The following is a 25,849-nucleotide window of genomic DNA, read 5'->3' as shown; positions in this document are numbered from 1 at the left end:
GAACAAATACTAAAACTGATCAACTCAGACTGACAAAATTGTTTGTAGGATGAAGCTTAATTTCTTCTGCAATTCCTATTTATTTCTTACGTTTCCAATATTAGCATTAGAAAAGCACATGGGCAGATTGCAACAGGAAAACTAAAAACTATGTTTATCAAAATGTACATACCTCAACAAACTTTTTTCTTAAATTTCCGGTGAAATATATTGGATTTCCTTTGAAAGGCGGTATCATTCAGAAATTAATGAGCTGTTATTTTACAAGTTTAGTTGTTCCCATAGAATTTATACAGATTTTTTTTATTAAGAATCCACCTCTAGCTTCCAATATTAGTCTCATATTTCTTTCCCTGATTTAAATTCCCACAATGTAAGCATTTGCCAACTACAAAACACACAGATCTTTCAGTAAACCAGCAAGGGAGAGGCAGAAGCATTTTTCTCTTCCAGATGTAAAACAAAATGTTTTGGACAAATTTCTTACCGTTCTTACCACGCTTCCGATTCTAAGTAAACCTGAGTGGTAACTTCTGTAAATCCATCAACTATTTTCTTTTTTTCTTCTTTTTTTCCTTTTTTTTTTTTTTTTTTTGGGGGGGGGGGGCTGGGATGGATTTAAAGCAAAGGAATTCTGAACAACAAAAATGAAAATCAGGGAAAGCATACCAGCTATGAATAAAAAAGGAGAGTAGAAGCCTATGGCAAATATACTACAAGTTAATGGACCAGTCTGGCCCAGAGGGACACTCAATGGATGTCTTTGGATGCAAGCCTCAATACTGCATAAATCACAAATGAATAAGCATTATTCTACCCTTTTCCAAGTACTCTGAAACAAGTAAAATTATTCTCACAGACAGAACAGCCAAAACTGTTCAAAATAAGTTCACAAGCCACTAGAATTTTAAAATTACAAAGTCAGGGAAGTCCTTTCCTCCACAGCACTGTTACCTGTGCCTCACCTCCCCCAGAACCCCTACTTCCTTTCACCTCAAACCCTCCAGAAGCCTTTTCCAAAGACAAGATCCAAGAGCTGCCATTTCCCTGTAGGCAGCTGAGCACACCAAGAAGCTGCAACCACAAGTTGCTGCCCTCAGCTATCTGAGGAGTACATAGCACATAGCATGAGAGCAGCAGGGAAACAACCCAAGGGAAACCAGCACCTCACAGCACACATGGCTGATGGCACAACAAATCTGAGCTGAAAGCTCTCAAATGCCTCATAAAATACTTTAGCTTACAGAACAGTCTACATCCAAGCTAAATTGGGAACAGTGACACCGGCAGGTTGAGAGAGTGCATCATGTTCCCAATGAGGTAAATGTGGAGTGCAGGGTCCAGCTCTTGGCTCCCCAGTGCAAGAGAGACATGGACACGCTGAAGCAAGACCAAAAGATGATAAAGAGCATCTGAGAAACAATCAGAGCTCAGCCTGGGAAGGACAAGGGTTATCAACATATATAAATACCTGCTAGGGAGAGTAAAGAAGACAAAACCAGGCTTTCCTCAGTGTGTCCCAGTGACAGGACAAGGAGAAAAGGGCACAAATTTAAATACAGGACACTTCATTGGACTAAAGAAAATATTTTCTTACAGTGAGGGTAGTTGAACACTGGCTCAGGTTGCCTACAGATTTTGTGGAGTCTCTACCCTTGGAGATATTCTAAACCAAATCAGGCGTTCCCTGAGAAGGGCATTGGACCTGATGGCATGCAGAGGTACCTGCCAGCCTCAACCATTCCGTGATTTTGTATACACTGAGATTAAATGACCATCCTGCTGCTTAATGCCAAATAAGAATGGAAATACAGCATATATACAAACGTCAGCAAACACAAAGATGATTAATTAACTCTCCATCTTAAAGCTACACTGAATGAGCAGAGCTAAAATAGCTAGGGCTTCTGCTTATAATTTGTTGGCCCTGACCTCCCTCTCTCTTAAGGTCCCTCTGCTGTTTGATGAAGTGACATTTTGTAACGGCAATTTCTAGATTCAAAAGAACAATTTAATGAGACAAGGGGGTGCCAACTTGGCCTGAAAACTGAGGAAAGGGTTGATTTTTCTCTCATTCTCTTTAAACACTCATACTGTTCCTGCGATTTCTCTCCCAAACACACATTTGCTTCTCTCATTTCTTCTGCATGCTGTTTAATCTTTTGCATCTATCAGGAATAACCCTCCCCTGTCATCACTGTATCCTGAATCACCAGCAAGTGACATTCTTGAAGTAGTAATTTAAGAGTCATTTTAACAATGCAGTCCCTGCTTCTTGCTTCACACTAACATCTATTTTTTGCTTCAAAAACAAAAGGCAATGTCATCCACAACCATATTAAGACCCTCACTGCAAAGCTGTAATTAGTCTTCTTTCAGGTTTTGCCAACATTTCTTCTTAAAGTGGTAGGAAAAATGTGTACAAACAAGCACATCTCACCAGTACTCTGCCTAGGAATGCTTCCAAGGCAAGATTTCACAAGGAAGGTTTGTAAAAGTTGGAACAATTTTTCATAACCTTCGCAGTTCAGGTGATTTATAGCAGCTGGTTTCAGAAGTAGCTACCAGTAAGTATAAATGGGACAAGAACAGGTGTACTCTTTCTAAGGATAAGTGATTTCATTTTTCTTCCCACTGCCCATTTTCCTCTATCTCCTCATCATTTCCACTTGCTTTGCTATTTCCTCCTCAGCTCTCCTCCTAACTCAGTCCTTAAGTCCAATTTCTACCTGCTTATAGCTGATGTTGCTACTAGATATATTTAGAAAGAAAAAAAGAAAAAAACTAACAAAAACCCAAGCACTGCAAGATGTGCCTTGAATACTGATCCACATAAACCACAATATTTTCTGCATGCACTTAATTGATACCTTTCCTATTGTCCTCAACTCTTTCCTTGTTGCTCTTTCAGCAAGATCTCCAGTGGACTCCTGGCCTTTTCCATAAGATCAAGCTATTTTCCCAGGCAAGTTCTGAATTATTTTCAACTAAGTGCTACTAATTGTAAAAAATAAGATTAAGAAGCAAAGAGTCGATCCTTAAGGCACACCTTCAACTTTCAACTCAGAGCTGAAGAAAATACAGAATTTAAATTTAGAGCACATAAGCTTGGCTGTTCTTCTGTAAAGATGAGAATGAAAATAATGCTGCAGATTCTCAGGAAAATAGTTTGAATAAAACAGTAGTGCTGCTTTACATACCGCAAGCAGGACTATAGATAAAAGCTCTTCTTCAGGTTCAAGCTGAACCAGCTGAGGAGAACAATCCAACTCCTTCCTTCCCTGCAAGAGCCTACCAGACCTGTCTCTGCAAAGGAGATCTACATGAGATTTACAAAATCTTACCACATTTTTCGGCATCCTCATTCTCCAGAAAATCTCTCCAAGTCTGTTGGTTTCACTGTAGTAATTAAGTAAGAAAAGAATTATTTTTTCAAATGGCATAGAATTACCCAAATCATTTTGACTGGTGGAGGTCAAAGGAAAAGGGCACACAAGTGGAAATTCTGGCACTGTTCATAAAGGCGCAACAACCTTGAGCAATTTGGGGCCATACAGGCACCAGTGCCTTCTTCAGCTGCAACTGAAAGACAACGTCCAGAAACTACTTAAAATTTTTTTGTTAACTTTCTCCAAGAACATGTCACCCTGAAAGAACTGTTTTATCAACATATAGCATAGCATAAAACCCACAACTCAGGAATAGCTGAACTTACCTACGTGCTGATCTTTAAGAATCCAAGAACCTGCCATTTTAAACAAAGCGAGGTGATCAAGAGAGGCCCTGAAAACAAGCAGGTACAAGCTTGCTGTTGGACAAATGGAGTAAATCAAGACAGGAAAGAGCATGAACACAGTGCCCAGATATAATACTGCCCACTTTTTCCCTGTACAGGCAGTACATTCCTAGTTTATGGTTTAGTCAGCAGTTTTGTTAGCTTTCAGAACCCTTTCAATTCAGCATATATTCAAGCAGAGACAACAAGAGTTCACAGGATTTGCTCCTATACCCAGAGCAAACAACTGCATCACCCACATTACCTACTGCTCCTCAGAGAATCCTCGCTTGAAGGCCTTAAGACCAAGATAAATGGGAAACTCTCTTCTCTCAGAAAACACTGGAAAGAAAAGGGGGAAGGAGTGTAGAAAATCTACTGTCCCTGTCATGCATAATTCTTATCTTTTGGCTTGAGAAACACCAGGATTTGCCTTTAAAATCCCTCAAGAAGCATTTGGAGCTGCAAGTACACTGTGACCTGATGGGAGCTGAAGCTCACTCTAAAACTGGCAGGTCATTGATTATCCCTTCTAATTCAACAAACCTTGACAGCTATAAATTCTCATAAACAAAACATGTTATTACATAGCTGAAGATATGTGTAAAATAGTATTTTGAAGGTACCATCATGCTGCACAAACTTGAAAGCTGTCTTCTGGATCTTCTAAGACGAAATCCAAGGACACATTCCTTGTCGGGTTGGACACAGCTCTGAGCAACCTGTTCTAGTTAAAAATGTCCCTGCTCATTGCAGAGGCATTGACCTAGATGACTTTTAACAGTCCCTTCCAACCATAACTAGGTAGACAGGCCCTGCAGACAGACCTCAACAAATTGACCATCACCAACCATATGAAAGGCAATGATGGGCATATGACCATATCATGGGCAATCACCAACTAAGTTTAACAAGGGAAAGTGCTGAATTCCACATCTGGGATGGGGAAACCCTGGTTGTATATATAGACTAGGAAATGAGAGGCTGGAGAGCAGAGCCATGAAAAGGGACCTGGAAGGTCCTGGTCAATGGAAAGTTGAACGTGAGCAGCACTGAACCAGCCAGGAGGGCCAACCCTGTTCTGGGGGCATCAGGCCCAGCACTGCCAGCTAGGCAAGGGAGGGGATTATCCCCTCTGCTCTGAGCTGGGGCAGCCTCATCTTGAGTGTTTGGGGCAGTTTTGGCCATCACAATATTAAAAAACTCATCAAGCTATTGGAGACTTTCCAAAGGAAGACCAAAAGGATGGCGAAGAGCCTTGAGGGGAAGCCATATGAAGAGCAGCTGAGGTCACTTGGTCTGTTCAGCCTGGAGAAGAGGAGGCTGAGGGGAGCCCTCATTATGGTCATCAACATCTTCATGAGGGGAAGCAGAGGGGCAGGTACCAATCTCTTCACTCTTGTGACCAATGACAGGCTTTCAGGGAACAGCATGAAGCTGAGTTGGGGGAGGTTTAGGTTGGATGTCTGGAAAAGGATTTTCACCCAAAGTATGGTTGAGCAATGAAACAGGCTTTTAAAGCCTGACAGAGTTCAAGAAGTGTTCAAACAACGCTCTCAGGCACATTGTGTGACTGTGCAGGCAGGAAGTTGGACTTGATGATCCTGATAGGTCTCTTCTAACTCAGCATATTCTATGATTCTACGATAATTCCATTATTCTAAAAAGTGATGCATAGCACAAGCACAGCCATTGTGACAATAATCTGATTTATCACGCATTTAATTTGATTGCTAAAGAATGTGAAATTAACCTGTGTCACCAGTGTTTGCTGTCATTAGTTCAGCACTTTCTTGCTATAGGGATGATCAAATGCTTCCTGACGTGAACTTCAAAGAGCTTATATGATGAGGACCTTGGGTAAAGGAATCCTGAGGGAGGAGTGACAGCTCACCATAGATCTTTCATAGTCTCAGTCTTCTTCAAGGGGAAACGGAAAAACAAACAGAAATCGCTTCAATCACCTCCTCCTTCATCTCTGAGAGAGCAATCCAAGTAGACAGGAAGAGGAGATGACCACACTGTGGAAACACAGCTTTTATAGGGCATAGCACATATAAATACTCCACAGTCCTGGAAGCTTCTGTGAGCAACAGTAAACAAGTTGTACCAAGAGAGAGGAATTATGCTAGCACTCCTAATTTCGTGGTGCCTTTCTATTTTATCATCCAATGTTGGCATAGGCTACAGTTCTAACGGGCCATCTTTCCTCACTTAAAAACTAAAATACTTTCAACAAATTCAGTATAATACAGTTTAAGAAACCATTGTCTAAAGAAAAGAGGCATCCTGGAGTCATCCCAAGTCTGCCTTCAGACCACTGTTGTCCCTAAATATAAATCATGTCCATTTAGGGTCTAATCCCTAGGGGATTTTAAAGAGGCAACATTTCTGTAACAGCTCTTCTAGGGACCACTAACAACATAATATAACACAACATAACACATCAATACATCTCCTCTAAAAATTTAAAAAGGGAACAAAAATAGTCCTGGAGCTTTCTATACTGATTTCAAAGAGACTTCAGCTAAGTAGCTTCAAAATGACAGTTCTGCTTTAGTCTCCCAGATTAGCTTGTTAAGTCTACAAGCATAACACTGGAAATAGCACATCTAAAGTAATAAAGCAAATAGATGCAGACATGAAATTTGGAGTTCTATCCCAACAATAAACTAAAAAACAAAACAAAGAAAAAAGAAGAAAGAAAAAAAATAATGCAAGAGGCTAATAAGATTGCAGCTTTTTTAAAAGTTATTCTTTTCAAAATACCACACTCCTCAAGGAAACACAGTCAAAGTCTCAGAAAACACTTAGGAGAAGACTATATCTTGAAAAGTCTCCTACTTTGACTGGGAAGCAGTTGTGCGTCTGTCAACAAACCTTTGCAACCAAAATAGCGATTGCCATCAAGGAGACCAATTCGCAAAATTTGATCAACACCTCCATCTCCTTACATAGTTGCCATTAGTAATTAGTTTCAATACTACCTTTGCTCACCACACAATGCGTGCACTTATCATTAAAAATAGATAATTTGTAAAAGTGCATATAAATTTATATATATTTGCAAACTAGAAATCCCACAAATCAGCATGGCTATAAAAAACCAAGAAAGACCATAAGAACATGATATATGACCCACAGTAGGACACAACTGCTGTATTTAATAAACTACATTTGAAAAAGCTGTAGAAAGCATGTCTCAACTATCCAACGTATCCGGTCTGCACAGCAACACACAATATTCTTCTTGATTCATGAAAAGCACCACTGGTCTTACAAACCAAATACACTGGTTAACTTTAAACAGCAAACCACAATTTGCTTCTGCTTTAAAAGTCCTCATGCCAAGCACAGATTTTCCCAGTCTTTTCACTTCTTCCATTTCTTTCCTCCCTTTTGGAGCCCACACCAGGCTCATATCTCCCATTCTTTATTCACATGCAATCTAAAAGAGCAAGGCACTCTCAATTAACTCATGTGACCTTAGCACTTCCATGGCTTGGGATCAGCCTCATGGAGCTAAGTCACATCTTAGAAACAAGGTCTTCATTTGTGCTCCCTCTTCTGGCTTCAGGAGCATGTGGTACAACGACAGTAGGGTGACATGGAGACCACCCCAACACAGCCACCACCATTTGCAGGCCCTCCTCCCCAAAAGACAATGCAGAGCCACAAAGAAAGCATTCACAACCTGCACACTACCACCTGCTGTGGTGGAACATGCTCCCAAAATAACCCAGATCAGTACTTATGAGACTGATTTATATTATTTCACTGCTCAACACAAAACAGCAAGTGCGCAACTTCCAAGGACGGCACAAAAATAGCTTCCAGCTAATTTTTTAAGCCTATCCTAATGTTAATTTTAGCTTTGGAAAACCATCACGTGTAACAGAACACAGAGTCCAGCACCTTCTGCAAAGAAAAAACCCAGTGACATTAAAGGCTCATATTTGGATATATCTGACTTAAGAGGTTTTCATTTTCAAGCTTAGAACACATTTTAATCATTTATATATTTATTTTCATAATAAAAATAAGAAATTAGGTTATTTAGCGGTACTGCCTTTGGCATCAATGAAGTCCAGGAAAAGGAAGGGGAGGGGAGGAAAAAGCCAACTGCACCATAGCTGTTCCAGCATAATGTTGCACTGCAGTGGAGGTTTATTTTGAGAAAACTATAGCTGCCAGTAGCATAGCCCTCTTAAGTCATTTTGGTAGAAGTTGTCAAAATACATGTTCTTTGGAGTCTTGCTGGATTTGGAATACTTTATCTGGCCTTATTTTACAACAAAATGAACATTTGTGACTACCCTCTAATAAAATATTTGAAGAAATGTTAAGTCTGAATGGAAATAGAATAAGTAAAATAATCTACAGTTTTCTCAGGATATATGCTACAAAGTGGGACAAAACAGAGGCAAAGTTGAGTACAGAAGGGAGGGACATAGTCTAGGTACCTTTATACATAAGGGCAACTTGGAATGGAATGAGATGGAGGGAAGCTGCACAAGCTGCTGGCTTTTGGGAGCCCTAAGTCTCATCTCTGTTCTGCATGCCTCTGTTAGAATAAGAGAATAAAAGCCCTGGATAAGTCCAGGGAAAGGGACTAGAATCAAAGGAGTCCCTTTTCAAGGCAGCTAATTACAACTACTTAACAGTCAGACATTATATTCTTCACTACTCCATTTTCATTCTTGTATTTACGACAGAATTCTTTCTTCCTGGAATATCCTAATGCCTGGTAGTCAGGAGCGACAGATGTTGGCTCAGATCTCCAGCCTTCAGAGGGGATATGAAATGCACAAAATCCAAAAAAGGGCAGAAATTCTGTGACACCATTGTGCCTAATGATATTTTCTACTAGCTACTGCCAAATGGTTTCCCAGATCTGCTCATCAGGGACATCTGGTATTCTGTATTAGCCAACATGAACTGGTCTGGAACACTCAATAGCCTCAGGAATGGGGTAGGAATTTTCATACCTAAAGATGCTTCTTTTTATGATAACAAAGTTACTTGGATTCGTCTGTAGCTTTTGGAGGTCACCAAAATTTTAGATTACATCACAACTTTGCAAATGGCCTGTATAGTTCACCTACACACTTGCCTCAGCAGCTATCAAATCTCATTTGGCATCCAGCCTTTCTAGTTTCTGGAATGATTTGTTCAATGATTCTGCATGTTCTGTAGACAGCTTCAGAAATGGTGCTTATAAACTCTCACAAAAGTTCATGTACGTGAAACTAGGTAACAGCAGTTCACTTTTACATACCAACTAGAAAATGCAGGGACTCTCAAGAGTAGGTAGATAATCTCCTACCCTCCATATTTTTTTTATTTATTCTACAGTTCCTTTAGACAAGTGAGCATTTAAACTACTGGGAAAAAAAAAAAAAAAAAAAAAAAAAAAAAAAAAAAAAAAAAAACCAAAACAAACACCTGGAGAAGTCTAAACATAAATTATCATAATTTAATTTGCCAACAGAAGCTCATCACCTGACCAACAGCATATTGTCCAGATTTTCATCACTTCATTTGCTGTTTATCCTCTCCAAGTGGAAAAATGGTGACAGAATTCAATTTTGTTTTTACCAATATATCCAGACTGCTACATTCAGAATATCCTTCTAAATTACAGTTTATATTAAGAACTAAGTGCTATGCTGTGCAACCCGTGGAAGATGGGTGAGAAGATACTTTTCCCAATGAAGCACAGGAAAGCTTAAGGCTTGTGTTTTCTTTGCAGTAGCAATATGTTACGCCAACAATACAATAGAACATTTTCCAAAATGCTATTCCTCATGACATCTTCTCCATACTAAGGCCAAATACAGCAGAAATCTGTAGCAAACTGACCTTTGAACCTTTTTGCCTAATTTCATCAGCTAAAAGTTGCATGCCACAAAAGCACAGATTCTAACAGATTTTCTGATAAACCAGAATATAATGCTCCAGAAAAATGTAACTCTTGAAGGTATTTAAGGCTCGCAAAGAGCACAACTACTGAACAGGCTTCATTTTGGATGTACACATTGTTTCTTAAAACTTCTCCCTCTTAACTCTCTTTCGTCTTTTCTTCTTTTCTTTTCTTTTTTTTTTTTTAACTGCTCTGGAGATCCAAAGTTCTTGATGAAATAAGGGTAAATATCAAACCCATGCTTCCCCTCACCTGAAAATTTTTTGTGTCTTTGTGTTTAGTTTTGTGTCTCCCTTTTTCATCAGTTCCCAAATACCAGCATGTGGAAGTTCTTCCTATCCTCCAGCATTTTTTTTAAACAGTATCTGAAACTATGAGCAATGCTCCAGGTGAGTGTGGATTGTCTCACCAGATCTTCAGATCTATTCCCTATTACAGTGGAAACTAAGCAATTCTTTAAAAAACACTGCCAAGTCCATCAGTTGGATGAACAGAACACTGGTTTTAGGGCCTGCCATTGAATGGTGATTGGTTTTCTATAAGTAACTCAGGAAAATATAAGGGTTTATTTTGCAAATGGTTAAGCTATAACCCAGTAACATGGATGAAAAGCTGCTTCCAAACTACTGACTGATGCCTTGGAAGGCTACCTAGTAAAGAGATGCTAGACAGTGTTAAAGGAATAAAGTAGGTATTTATTAAAAAGGCCTTCAAAGGCCTTGGGCAGCATAAGAGCCTAGCTGAGGCTACACCCAGGATGGACGATGGGTTGCACGTTTTCACACTTTTATAAGTTTTGGTCCATTTACATATTGGGGTTAATTGTCCAAATACAGCTTCAGATTATGAAGTCCCATCTTCACAGATTGCTCTCCTCATTTACCTGCTGTTTATACTTTTTGGGCCTGAAGCTGCAGCAGTGTCCTTGGTTCTCGGGCTGGAAAAGGATTGTTTTGTCTAACTAAACTGTGAAAAGAACTTGCTAATACTTCATACGAAGTTCAGAGTTATATAATAATGCAGTACAGAATCTGGAAAATATGAAAGCTAAAACTTAAGACATCAGACAGACATGTCATACTAAACATTCTCAGCAAAAGCATTTCTCCCAATTTTCTGCACTGTGCAAGTAAAAATCAGCAGGGGAAAAAAAAAAAAAAAAAAAAAAAAACCAAACCAAAAAACGAAAGGAAGCAGGGAAAAGAAAAAAGCCTACCAGTAATGCTTTTGGAGTTCCCATCCAAGGGAGCAGACTCCTGGCTAAATCTAGAAGAAAGTGATCTTGACTGCAGGTGATGCACTCTTCTGTCACCACCCAGTGCCACTGCAATCAATCAGAATCACTATAGGAACATGGGGCAGAGGAAAGCCGACAATTTTAAAATCAAAATGTAAAAAGTGGATTTTTAATTTGAGCATGGGTATTTTTAATTATGCACTACTAAAAGGCATATTTTAGGAAAATTCCATATGGAAATAGCATGTCCTTAGAAAATTCTTTATGTCCAATATCCAGCTGGCATAATGAAATGCCAAAGGTGCCTTAAATTTCAAAAACCAGCTTGATTTTTTTTTTAACATTGTCATGTGGAAGTTCAGTATTGATTAGCTCATAGACTACCCGATACCAAACTCCCAGTTCTTTCTAAGAGGTGAAATAAATAGCAAAAAATTGTCTTTAATTGTTGGAGTTTTGTCCTACCACACAATCATGAAATAAAAAGAAATACACAACAAACCAGACAATTAGAACTAGTGTCTTTTTCTGGAAAAAAAAAATCTCTCCCATGTTTAATCAGGTAACAGTTTAATTCCATGATCTGATCTTTACATTAAGCCCAGTGCCTGGTCATGACACAGGTAAGTTTCCCTTCCAGATGACCACCAGCCTTATCATTAAGTATTTTTATGTGTTAATAGATGTCAAAAAGTACTAAACAAGCCACCAGGCATTAAACTGCAGAAATACTTTTCTCAGAGGTTAAAATAGTACCTTTTTTCTTCTACTGGGAAACAACCACAACTTTCAACAGAGCAGGTCTAAGTTATGAAAGTTTAACTTGAGAATGGAAAGCCATGATCCTTGCCTCCAAAATTACTGTTCATTTATATAGCAAAGACTCTCAACAGATATTTTATAGGAGCTGTACAGTAAGCTGAGTAGGCATGTGTACACAATGATGCATTTACAGACCCCTAGATCACCAAACATGCAACTCCTTTGTCATTATTAACGTTGGGTTTTCAGCAAATTATTAAAAATGGCTGCTGGACTAAGTTTTCCAGCGTGAAGAACAGATTGTGTCATCTTCCAGTGTAACACAAATTATACGTCCCTGCTGAAGGGTCTGCCAAGGCTGGGAACTGCCACATTCAGAAGCGCTCCATCAGCACAGGGAAGCATACCCAAGATATGTATTAATATTTATAAGATATTCAGGTCTCTTTCCCTCACCCAACCTGACAGCAGTAGAGGCAGCAGCCCAGTGCTGAGGGTGCTCCATTTACCAGTCTCAGGTTCATGGGGCTGGTCAGACACACAGAACTGGCACCTGGGATGGGCAGGTCCTACCAAATGAAATTAGAGCAACAGTTAAGCCTGCAAAGAAAGTTTTGGCTGTGATTCAAGCTGCACTGTTATTTACTGAGCAAAGAGATGTACACAGGATTATTTGGCCTATGCAGTGTGCACAGTCTGGCTGGAAGGAGAAAAATTCACTGCATTTTAGTTTTAAGGTCTGTGCCGCTCAGCTCAGAAAGAAAAAAAAAATATGAAGACAGAATAAAACTATTGCATGTGTGTGAGAAACTAAGTAGCCACGCTGTTCTTACTTACTCAAGGTTTGCAAAGACTACACAAAAACAAAAGTGAAGTTTCCTTATGGTTTCATATAACACTAAACAAACTTTACAGCTTCCTATCACCGTTCACTAAAGGCAGAATCACCATGAATTTGCAGTCTAATGCTCAGAACTGTTCTCCCCTGAAAGTATAAATGAAAGTCTAAACCACCTATTCCCCCAACACCTTTAAAAGCCAGAATACTGAACTAATTATTTAAAAAGAGATTTAGATCAAGAAGGTGTCTTTATTGTGGTCAGAATGCCTACACACACATGCCTGTGCTGCTGTCAACAGTGCCAAGCAGTCCAATCACGACAACTGGTGAGTCAGCATTAAGTACTCATTGTGAAAGGGGGGGAACTAGCAAAATAAAGCTGCTTGAGTTGGAACCTGATTGGAGGGGGATGGGGGAAAGGAACAAAAACAGCAAACCATACCACAGAAACTGAGAGACAAACTGCTTTCTGCTTACCATCACGTTAGTAGAAGAAAAAAAAAAGAATATTTTGAAAACTGAGTAGATTAAATGTCAGTTCTTATAATTACACCCTGGTAAACAAATATCTACAAATATTACTGGTAACACTTTCTGCAGCTAAAATAAATTTCAGCCATCTTGAAATAAGACCCAGTAGAACAGGTATTGTGTCCTCTAATTGGAAAGCTGTTCATTGCAGCACTGAACTAGGAACCGTTTGGGAAAAAAAAATTGAAACTAATGCTGCTTTACCTTCTCCTATGAAAGAAACATTTTAAAAATTTAACATAAAAACAGAATTTCTCTTTTTCAGAAGCAGCACTTAACATGAGAAAATGGGATGAACTCTGACATTAATGGTTAAAGAACACTAATGAAAGGAAAACACTTCCAAAAACATACATTTGTCTAGTCATTACAAGGCTAAAGAATACTATGAGGTTTGGATAAGCTTTAGAAAATGAAGAAAAAAAAAGCAAATCAACATTCTGCCATTAAAAAACCACAAAGTATTTTTGCTGAGATGAAGGAGGAGGTTTGCACTGACATCTGGAAGAGTGAAATTCATCCTTTACCCTTTACAAAGCAGGCCACTATTAAAATTTATTAAACAGTCATGGCACCAAGTAGCACACCCAGATATCATGGACAACTTGAATCCAACAGGACAACTATGGATAAAGTGGTAGGGGCAAAGAATCCGCCGGCGTTCCACACTGCCATTTCAGAAGACCCCTGTCTCAATAAGACATTCACAGGACCTTAATGCTTATTGCAGACATCAAAATAGAAGAAAAATAATCAATATTTTGCTTTGAAAGAACACACCTTTGTATCAGTAAGCAAATATGCAATATATTCAGCATCAAAAAATACAGATATTAGAAGTTTTTTATCCAAACACGTCAACTAAAGAAAAACAGACTCGTATTCTACTTTTCATATTCCAAGGACACTACTTATAAAGTGGTCTTCTGTAAGGTATGCTAACTCTAAGCCATGCAGATGCATGATGTTAGCCACCTAGAAACAAAATGTAAAAGCTACAGTATTTTTAATTGGGCACCCTGAGAGTACTTCTTTTGATATACTATATATATATCTTTGTTGTTTTTACAACAAAACACCCAAGCTAAAAGAACTTTAGTAGTTCGAACTTAAAATTTTTCGATGGAATCATTTGTTGTGAGACTTTTTAGAGTTCTCCTTTAGATGTATCCTTCAAGATCCCCATAACCACCACCTTTTTTAGACCACATATTCAATGATGTGATAGAGTTGATGGATAAACATTGCTAAGGGTGAAAGTGATCAACAAGGAAGGGGGCTAATGAAGTGCCATATATGTACAAGGAATGACACAAGATACAAAAGAAGAGAAAATCTGCTGTATGGAAACTCCTCAAAGTTTACTACTGCTGTTGCTAAAAAAAAGAGAAAGCCACATGGTACAAAACATAATCAAAAAATTCAGGCTATTTATGCACCTATAAAACTCCCATTTCCAGTTTAAAAATGAAGAGCATTTGGAAAGCAAGCCATTAATATTCTCCAGTTATTTTTCTGTGGTCTCAGAAGTAGCACAGACACACTATACTTGCTTCTGTAAGATGTTCTTTCCAAGTTCAGAAATAGAGCATTTGAAAAAAACCTTTTATCTCTTCAGACAGCTTCCAGAACCTGGAAAACATGTCCATGGAAAGGATATAACTGCAAACTTGCTGCTAGGCATGAACACATGTTCATTATTTAAAAGATAACAAAACAAAAAAAAAAATTAAATGACCTCTCATTTATCCTGGGCAGTTCACCTTCTACAGGCAATCTAGGAAAATTAATCCCTTGGACAACCACACTCCTCTGCTGCCTAATAAAGCAAAAATATGACTAGAAATCTGCTTTTAAAAACAACAGGAAAGCAGTTTCTTTAGACTGCATGGCATGGGAGCAAGGGTGCCATATCTTGATACATTAGGATGTGCTAGATACACAAACCTGCATTTAGCACACAAAACCTGCACTTTGGTTTCCCAAGTGCCCAAGCAAAGCCAAGTCAATTGAAGGCAGCAGAACAGGCTTCAAAGGCAGGAAAAGACAGGCAAGCAAGAGGAACTAGGAAAGACCTGAAGAATTTCAGAGGGGCTGAAGCAGCATCTCCTCTCTCCACGCCATCTTTTGTAGAAACTCTTCCCCCTCAGATTTGCTCATATGTGGGATTCTCATGTAGCCTCTCCACTTCAATTGCCAGAGGTACCTGAAGAAAGGTTTCATCTCCATGCTTTCCCACAGCAGCACCCACCACTAAACGGGGTGCAATGTAACTGAGCTCGGCATACACCAGGAGCTCCACTTCCCCTCCTCCCCTTCCACCTCACTGCCCAAGACAATATGCTTCAAACACTTCTGCCAAGCCAGTTTAGATATCCACATCAGCAGAAATGAAACAAGCCAAAACCAGTTTTCTAGTGGTTTTAGTCCCTGAAGTAGCTCACAATGGTGTGAGACATAAAAGGCTTCAGGGGACAAAATGAGGAAACTGAAAAGCAAAAGAAAGTCAAAATCGGACCCCACAGTCGCATTAGGTCTTCTGCCGGCAGATGTTACATGATGCTGATCATATTACAGAAGTGCCCCCTCAAAGACCCTCAGAGTACTAGGGCTTAGTCCTAATTCTTCCCCATACAAATAAAAAAAAAAAATCCTTTCTGTTTTTTCTGTGTTTTTTTGGACTTTTATTAAGCCAAAATGAAACATAAACACATTCCCCAACAAGTACAGATTTTGCAGTTGAGTTATCTGCATTCAAAGAGGGGGAAGCTACAGGACTCACCAGTGAACCAATGCAGGGGTTGAGCTTCACCCTGAGAAAAGGCACCATCCTGATTATTGGGTCTCTGAGATAGCACATACACAGGGAGTCAAGGAACACCTTGTTATTTCATGTATTGAGTTAGTTCAAGCTTAGCCACCAGAAACCCCTTAGAAAAATAAAGACTTTGACGAAGAAACTCAAAACCTTAGAAAACAAAAAAAGTTGTTTCTGTCCCAAAGTTAGAGTGAATTCTTCCCTTTTTTAAAACAGCAGTCACACAGATTACAGCACATCTCACCAATTAATTCAACCAGCAGCTAGTCTTGAACAATTAGTTCAATTCACTCAAGGCAAATTAGCCCCCATCCAATAGAACATTCATTAAATTCCTTTCTCCAATTTCTCTCTTCCTACCTTTGCCATTCCTCCCCTATTACACGCTGTAGCCCATACTCACCCTGCCTTAAAAGCAGAATAGTCAAGTACAGATCACTCCCCTCATGCAATTTGTCTCTGTCCCCCTTCACTGTGTGCCCTGACAGAGGAGAAGGCACTCCTTGTAAACATGACAGGTAACGTACAATGCATTATGCAAAACAAAGACCTAGGCAGATAGCCAACTTCATGAGAAAACAGTCTGCCTCCCCCACTGGGAAAAAAAATTCTTCAAAGATAAAAATTAAAAATTCAGTTAACATCATCTGAAGTTTGCAACAAGTCAAAAATAAAAAGGAAAGCAGATGCCTTTAACTAGCAACTTTCATATGATCCAAAACTTAACGCCAGTAAAAAACCAATGAAATTTGATAATTTCTACCTGAACACATGAACTACGTTTTGACTTATCAGCCATGCTGTACAGTCAAAACAATACTTGTCTTTCTATGATAAAGCTGCACAACCTGTTACACACTGCAGTGTCAAACAGACAGCTCACCCCTTTCTAGAGTGGGTAAGGCCTTGACGATACTGCCATAGATAACCTCCAAATTTTGTTTGTTTGTTTGGGGTTTTTTTTGTTTGATTTGTTTTGTTTTGTGGGATAAAGGTCTAACATCACAAGCAAAGAAAAATCATAGGATCACAGAATGGTTTGGGTTAGAAGGGACCTTGAAGATCATCTAGTTACCCCAAAGTCTGAACTTTAGCCCTGCTGGAACAGACTCTTCCGTGCAATTGCAAAATCTGCTGTCTCAAGCCTCCTGTCACAGATGCCTCAAGGCTTGTCACAGCCTCATTTAGAGCAAGTCAATCAAAGTCAGTGCCATCATTCAGGCATTCAGGTAATGAAGCATCCTGCCTCTACAAATCTGCTTAGATATGGAATATTTCCAAATTTTTTTCTCCACTTCTCTCCTGCTCTATTTCAGTCAAACACAGAGCACAAGTGAAATAAGGCAGCTCAGACTTGTAACACATGCCTGGCTTGTTTTACATGGCTGGTGCAACTGCTAGTACTCCTGGTAGCATTTACCACTTAGAATAATGGGCATTTTGCTTTCCAAACATATGACTACTGCCAAATCCAGAGGAATATACTCACAAATTCAAGATTAAGAACAAACAGTGAAACTGCAAAATCTATAACCAAAACCTTACAGGCCGCATAATGCTGGAAAAGTATTTTAAACAAATACGTAAGCACTTACATGAGAAAAGCTCACAGTTTATCTGAACAATTAAAACTCAATCATGCACAAACCTTAATGAAAACCTTCACTCTAAATAGGTTACAATCAGTACTGAAAAGTTTTGCATATAGTGATTTTAGATCTTCTTCTTAAACAACGTTAGTTTCAAAAATTATGTCTTTTCTCTCCCACCCCTCCCCAAAACAAACAGAAAGAACAAATGCAGAAATAAATTCTGAAGAACAGCTGGAAGACTTTTTTGGTCTTTTTGATTGTTAATGTAAATCACCAAGTAGTTTTCATCAATCCACACATACATACCTTTTTGTTTAGATTATGTATAGATATAATGTCATAATACCTTGCAATATTCCAAGTCTCTTTCCCTTAAAGTTTCAAAATCTCAGCAAAATCCAAAAATAAACTCTATCAAGAGCCAGATAATAAGAAGATTCATTATCAACATTTGACTCTGGAATAGAAATATTCCCTCCTAGTCTTCATCGCCTTCTTTCTATTCTCATTATAAATTATATTTTTTACCAGTAGTTTTCAAAATCTTGCAAAATATCCATCTATTTTGCAAAGCCTTATCTCCCCACACTCCCATAGCTAAAACTGATACCTGGCAAGTCCTCTCACTAACTTTATAATAATTACAAATATTGATTATTAAAACTAAAGAAAAGTAATTTCTCAGTTTGTAGCCAACAATCAGCCTATTAAAGGCTGATTCTAACTTGGTAGAAACTTCTACAACACCACGTCCTAATTTAGGTAAGAGAGACTTTTGAGTCCTGGAGTACATTACAGCTCTAGCACCAACCTACTTTTATAAGTTTAGATTTTAAGGAGTGTGGATTTCACAAGGATTTGAAATGCAATTACTTACTGAAATTTATACTACTGGCACTGTTATTCGCTTCATTTCCAGTCAATGGAATAATTATCAGAAACAGAGTATCACTGATTATTTTAAAGGTCTTTAAACATACCTTCAATAAATGTGCAGCCTTTTCACTTCACAGATTTCTTCAAGGTACGTCACAAAACTAATCACTTTATTCATGATTGTAAAAAGCAGCTTTAAACGCAGCTTGTCATTATCAGAAGTCAATTCCTGTTCAAGCATGTTCCTATAGTATTTAAACACTGATACTTTATCAGCACCAAAAGTTTCCATAACGTGGATCCAAATAGGTTACATGCAAACGGTCATGAAAATGAGTAATTCATGTACCTGGATGATCTTCCCTGATTTAATAGACCTATGTGTGCATGACACAGTGGGACTGGAATCCAAAATTACCTTTCCTTTCCTCACATTTGATTTTTTGCATTATTTGTCTACAGCAGTTAGAGATCCTTCTCAGATGATGGTTCATTTTATAAGGGGTGGTAGCTCCTACACGACTTTAGTCAATTCTTTATCCCATCAGTCAGATGCTAAGTTGTGACAGATCTGACATAACTGCTTGGAAATGCCTTCAAGAGCAGTAAAATACCCCTTCTGTGCCACATTATGAGTGGAGCTGAGACCATGTATTATCCTCTTATTTTAGGTCATGGTTTGTATTCCCTATGAACAGTTTGGTACACTTCCATAATGATATAGAATGCTGCAAAATATGGAAACATATCCTCATTTTTTGTTACTGCTATGGTGAGAATTTGTTTCAATTTAACTGAAATTTCCCACATGAATCTGTCAGGCTGAAAAGCAGGCTTCTCATAAACAAACAAGCCAACCGAATCACACCACAAATAAGCAAACTTTCTCCCCCCTCAAAAAACTAAACTGTAAAACAGCTCAGGCTCATCCTGGTACTAGTGAAGTAGAGGCAAAAATCCACAAAAAAAAACAAAAACCTCTTCTGTCTTCTCACACCATACAAAAATTTTAACAGAGTGGCTTAAACATGCACACACAAGATTATTGGTGCAGGCTACGATTATAAGACAAACTATCCCAAGATTCTTGATTCAGCCATGTCACCACCAAGTTTACATTACAGATTGAAGTCCTCCAAAGTAAACCAAAAGCAAACAGAAAAGACATCTATCTAGAAATAAAAGCATTATATTGAACATTCACATTTTGATTTTTCTTAAATCAAAGCATCAATTCTCAGAGTTTTCATTCCATCTTCTTCATTAATTAGTAGAAGAGGAGAAAGAATCACTAGGAGGGGGGGTTTTGCCTTTTTTTTTCTTTTTTTCTCTTTCTAAAAAAAATTCTGGAGACAATGTTGCTTCTGATATAGAGAACGTACATATTTGGTAGAGTTGCATCATCATTCACTGGCCATTAGACAAGTTTACAGCAATTCATAATGTAAGGAGTGGTTTTAATAAATCTCTAAACTGCTGAAGTCACTATGACAAACAACATTACTAACATCACAAACATTAAAGCATATGTCTCTATTATGTATGTCAGCTAACAAAACAAAACAGACAAATAATAAAATATAAGGTACAGCTCCTATATTAATGTGACTAGGCAAATCTGCCACTAAATGTAATGCAGTCCTCAAGGAAAAATACTGAAATAAATTATTGGTTATTTGAATTATCATCCAGTATAATACAATCCTTTCTGGAATTAAATTACCTCCTTTGAACATAAAAAGGGTAATCATAGGCTTTCTTACAGAGTCTTTTGTAAATACTGAAAATAACTTCCAAGCTACGATATTGTCATTTCAAAGACTACTCATAAAAATCCAAAAATCATATGCAAAACAGCATCACTAAGTTAATCACACTTTCAATTCTCTGTTCATTAAGGTCGGGGGTTTTTTAAACTTCACAGGAAAGTAGAAACTTGGCAAGGAAAATCACAGATAAAAAAGGTGATGTTCTGATAAAGACAGAGAAGCATCCCAAAATCTTCTTCAATTAATTAAAAACAAAAAATAAAATACATACATAAATAAATAAATAACCCAGAAAAAACAAAATCCCAAATACAACAGACGGGCTTATTTTAGAACATTAAATCTAAACCCATATATCTGCTTGGCCACATAAAAATAATTAAACCATGAAGTCAAGCAACCCGATTCCCAAAAAAAACAACACCAAACAAACACCAAAACAAACAAACAAACAAAAGCACAACAGAGCCTATTACTCAGAAGATACAGGCACAGCTTCTAGACTGTTACACTTTAAGACAGATCTAGAAGAGAGTCTTTCACATCAGTCCTTCAGGGCATCTAAAGACAGTATCTGGTGAGAACAAAACAGCACAGGACAACGAAGGCTGGAAAGAGACAGAACAAATGCAAGGCTTCACATCAGTTTAGGTTTCTTTTACTTTTATAAGCGGCAAGAACCCAAAAGTCCAAACATCTGTACAGGTACCAAGTCAGTCTACCTGACTAGAGATGGCCAGCTTTGGAAAGATAAACACAAAAGATAATAATGCGAGGTTTATCCACCCCAATGAAAAAGGACTTAGTAAGAAGTTTCTTCTCAGTTAGAAACCCAGCCGCAGGCTTAGCATAATCACAGCAAAAACCATATTTGACTGTTCTCTGAAAAGAAGAGCTTCCAGGGTTAAGGGATTTTTCTGTTAACGTTCCAAGGGCCTGGCTAGCAAGGACACGGCTATTCACATCCCATTTTAATGGAATAAATTAAAATTCAGGGATAATGGATAGCAATGCTAAGCTTGAGCAGAAAAGTAAAGATCCAGGTAAGACAAATTTACCTATCCCATACGACAAACTGGTATTGCTGTTAAGGGCAGGTCCAAATTTTCCTGGTATCCTCCTGTTTGTTATATGGGGTTAACTCTTCATTAATTATACTTTTAACAGTTACAATGAGGTCTAGATTTCTACTTTCTTACCCTATACTGCAGGCCTGTTTCTTGGAGACTTTATTTCTGGTGACAAATTACTCCATGAGCTCAGAACTTCTCCCACAAATGTAACTGAGTGACAGAGGTGTCCACCCTACCCTCAGCAGCATTGCCACAGCTTAGAACCTGACAGCCACTCATGCAGACAGTCATGTCATTTTCTCCCTAGTGTTATCTGGCAAAGCTACAAACAGGGACACAGGAGCTTTGTATCCCAACTCTGGAGGGTCACTACCTCACTCAGTCACATTCAGGTGATATCCAGACAAGGATCTTTCCATATCAAAGTTTTACTTTCTGCTGTGAAAGCTCTGAAATAGAACTGACCTCAACAGACATCACAAAAACAGTCATTCACAATAAAAAAAATCCAACTAAAAATATATTCTATGAATACAGGCTTAAATTCTTGATAATTCCATTCACTATTCTGACCAATCGTTCCACAGTTCATCTGTCCAGTACTGACTACAAACCTGACACTGTGCCCTTTTCTCAGATTTACCTTGACCTGAAAGCAGTTTCATGTCCAGAACAGCAGCACCATCCTTTCTCCACTGCCTATACCTATGCTCAAGAATCATCACTCCTACTCTTTCTCCAAGCAGCTGCTGAAAAGCAACTGAGAGAGACAAGGCAAGACAGACTTCTGAACCAACCTCAGCTGTCAGCTGTGCACCTTACCTACACCACTAATCCTCCATCCCAAATTACAGATGCTACCACACCATACATGCCTCTGCTGCCCACATTACAGATATATTCACCTGCCTTGTACAGCTCCACATCAGAGCATTGATCCATTAAACAAGGCTTGTCAATCATTCTCTACACTTGGAAATTCGTTACAATAAAAGGTGGTTGGTTGTTTGTGGGTTTTTTTCCAGAGAATGACACCATAGGATTTATACCAAAACATTTACTCCAGACCACTACCAGATTGGTGAATTTCCAAAGCCGGATGGGGAGAGGCTATGACAGGGAAAGTGTGATCACTATTTATTTCCACATGGTATTTTTGTTTTCAATGTCTGATGAGTATCTCCAAACTTCCAGAATTAACAGAAACTTTATCATGAAGCATCTGTATATTTATACATAGTACACAATGTGACAGACCCACTAAATCAAGGAAAGGACAAGATTACCAGAGATCATATTTGTCATAAAACCAGTCTGACATTCTCTCTCATTTCTGCACATAATCCTTTTCTAGATTATTCCCGTATTTTCCACTTACCCATGAAGTACAGACAATTGTTGAAGTCATTGTAGAAGCAGAGTCTCTAAAAGACCCTAAACACAAAGGTATCACATAAAAAACCTACATAGGTAATTAAAATACAAAAAATTATGTATGCTATGCAAATTTTTATATCCAGTAGCGAGCTTCTAGGACTTTAAACCTCATCTTAAGCTTATTCCAGATAAAAAAAAATGTATATGTTAATTGATCAAGACAAAATTTAAATTCTTACCAGATCCATTAAAATCATACCATGACTTTAAGAAGCATGCCTTCCAGTAGTCATGTATAACACAGCTTAGGTGTCCCACTGCCTGCAGAATCAAGGCTGCAGACTAAAACTGCAATAAAAGACTTGCAACTTAAAATGTGGAGAACTGAATGCACAACAAAATAAAATTTAAAAGAAGTTCAGCACCAACAATGTTCAAAACAACTTTCTAAAGGTAATCTGCCTGTAAGATCACACTTTCAGTTAAATATTTTCTTCAGAAAGGCCTTCCTTCTAACAGCAAACAATTGATACTTTTGGGCAAACTAGTTTTCCAAATGTACAAAAGGACTAAAAATGGGATTTACACTGGAACCTGTCTTCTTCATGAAGCTCTCATAAAATTGGAATAGATACCTGGCTGTAACCTAGGAAACAGCAAGTAAAGTCAAGTCCTGTGTAAACTATTATGTCTTTTAACAACCGGAAAATTAGAAATAAAAAGTGTAGCTCAGTACAGAAATCATTTATTGCAATCTACCAGATAAGCACAGTCCATAAGCATTTCACATCCGTAAATGAAGCGAAGGCAGATACAAGCTTTGAAACTTGCAATTTCATTTCAGAAGGAACCTTCAGGTTCTTCTGAAGGATTTCTATGATTTGTCTTTACTAAAATACAAATCTTAGTTCTGTCTTCAAATATGTAGAAAGCTACAGATTTTTTTTACACACCAAGAAAGACCCAAGCTTACAACATATATATCTAAAAACTGCCATGCACCTGACATAATAAAATTTTCGAATGGCACATCCCTTTTTCTGCCTTTGATACTAGACCAAGTGTGATGTGAAGACCTAGGAGCTTTTCTAAAACACCACTTCCCAAAAAAAAAATGGAGAAGGTCACGCAATTCAGTTACCTGGAAATAAATATCATACTACATGACCTATTCCTTATCTGTGTGAGCATATTTTCCCTCTCCTCAAAGTTTCCGCTGTAGTTGCTGCTGCTGCAGCTCTAGCGGTATCAGCCGGTAACACCACCCAAGGCAAGCCGAGGGGGCTGCTTGTATTGTCACTGTCACATGGTGTAAAATTGCTGTGAGCAGGATGAGACAATGATGTGCCTGAATGACAGCAGCTGTTCTGTACTGGCATGCCACAAGAAGAGCTGTAATCACAGCCAGGTGCAATGGTGGGAATTTTGGGGGATAAAGGCAGTGCCTGCACCTGTGGCACTCTAACTTTCAGCCATGCAATATTTGTTCTTTACAGACCATCTGTCATTTTGACAAGTTCCCTATCTGACCATCACTGGAGCAAGCCACCTTTTTTGCTTCCTTAAAAAGGCCTTTCTTCCTTTTGTACAACATCCAATTCCTGCCACATATGTGCCTCATAAACAGAAAAGGATATGGTAACTATGGTGTAGGAACCAGTGAATCATAAGAATTTGAAACACTCCTAGTTACAGTGATCAAAGCTAAATCCTTTAGGAAGATTATCCACACCAGAACCCTGGCAGAAAAAAAAAAAAAAAAAAAAAAAAAGAAAAAAAAAAAAAGTGACTCGAGTACTTTCATACTGCATCTTTGAGATAAAGCACAATCCCCTGTGTAACTGCGAAAGGCTACCTCCAGTTACGTTTAACTACGGTGGGAACATTGTAACAGGGGCTGTTGTGCCTTTTGATGTATCTATGCAGTTCCAGGCCTGGCAACCAGCTGCGAACGCAACAGTCCACAGGCTGAGACCACAACTCTGAGGCTATTCGAGAGAAGGTTTATTCGGAAAACAAAGAAATAGACAAAACCGATACAAATCAACCACACATTTCAACAAGAGCCTTACAAGCAAGGGATAAGAGACGCCAAATCCACTCGCGCCCCTGCACCCCTCACCGTGTGAAACGGCGGAGGGGCAGCGCTCACAAACGATGCGAGTGGCGACGATTTCACCATTTCTCCAAAAAGAGGGCTCCTGGGGGAGCCGGTGTGCCCGCGGGGCGCGTACCGCGGGAGCGGAGGGGCAGGGCAGGACCCTCCCCGGCGGCGCGGCCCGGCCAGGCGCTGCCGGCTGCTGGGAACTTCGCCCCTCGCTCCGGCAGATGACCGATACCCCCACCGCGGCCACCACCCCCCGAACACCAACACACCCCTCAAACATCGCCACTGCGCCCGGTTCCGGCTCCTGTCGCCGCTTTGGCAATTTCAGAAGCACTCCGGCCGCCCATTCTGGCCGGCGTCTCAAGGAGGGCACAGCTCTCGCCTAACTGCGGCCGCAGTTCATTGTCCCTTCGCAACAGAGAGGGGGACGATCCATCCCGCGCAGGGACATCGGCGCGGCCCGGGCAGATGCCCGGGCAGGGACAGCGAGCCCCCACCGCCCCACCCCGACACCGAGACCGTCGCCCCGCTGCCAGAGAAGTTGGGAGCAGCGCGGGCGCTCCCCACGCCGGGCAGCCCCCATCCCTCCCTGCCCCCCGCAGGACACGGCAGCGCCCGCAGCCGCGGGACGGCCGCGGTTCGCGGAGCAGCGGCGGTGGCGGCAAACACCTACCCGGAGAGCTTCCCAATCTTCACAAAGCTAAACACATCCATCCATGCGGCCGGCTAGCTCTGCCCGTCACACTCACTCACTCCAGCAGCAGCGGCGGCGGCGGCGGCAGCAGCTCCATGTCGGGAGAAGGTTGCGTCCAGCGGCAGCAACAGCCCTTGCAAAAAAGCAGGAGCTGGCGGAGACAGCGGCTGCTACCCCCCTCCGGCGGGGAGCTGGGCGTGCAGCATCTCGCAGGACCGGCGCTCATCTGCGCGCAGCCCTCCCCCTCCGCTCCCCCCCGCCCCGCTCCCCGCCTGCCGTGCGCTCTCCCGGGGTAAGTCCGGGACGGAGCGGGCGCCGGGGGTGCCCGGCAGGAGCGCTGCCCGCAGCCTGCGCTCCGGGAGCCGGAGGGGGAGGCGGCAGCGCTCCGCCGCCCCTCTGCAGTGCCCCGGAGGAGGGAGGCGGCGGGTGTGCTGAGGAGGGCGCAGGGTGTATCGGGCTGGCTTCTCCTCTCAC

The 25,849-nt window shown here is 40.0% G+C and overlaps 1 protein-coding gene across 1 annotated transcript in view; it reads right to left on the bottom strand.

The window, feature by feature from the left end:
• The window catches only part of FRMPD4 (FERM and PDZ domain containing 4), a 301,877-nt gene extending 276,373 nt beyond the window's left edge, over positions 1-25,504 (bottom strand). Inside the window, 1 exon segment of the mRNA XM_066176819.1 lies at positions 25,355-25,504. Coding sequence (XP_066032916.1) covers positions 25,355-25,395 — 41 coding nt within the window. The 5' untranslated portion in view covers positions 25,396-25,504.
• Between the last annotated feature and the right edge of the window lie 345 nt (positions 25,505-25,849).

The sequence above is a fragment of the Chamaea fasciata genome, unplaced genomic scaffold (genome assembly GCF_029207755.1).
Source record: "Chamaea fasciata isolate MVZ Bird 193981 ecotype frontalis unplaced genomic scaffold, bChaFas1.0.hap1 SCAF_2, whole genome shotgun sequence".
Taxonomy (NCBI): Eukaryota; Metazoa; Chordata; class Aves; order Passeriformes; family Sylviidae; genus Chamaea; species Chamaea fasciata.
The sequence above is the reverse complement of the archived record's forward strand: the minus strand, read 5'-3'. Positions and strand labels throughout refer to the sequence as shown.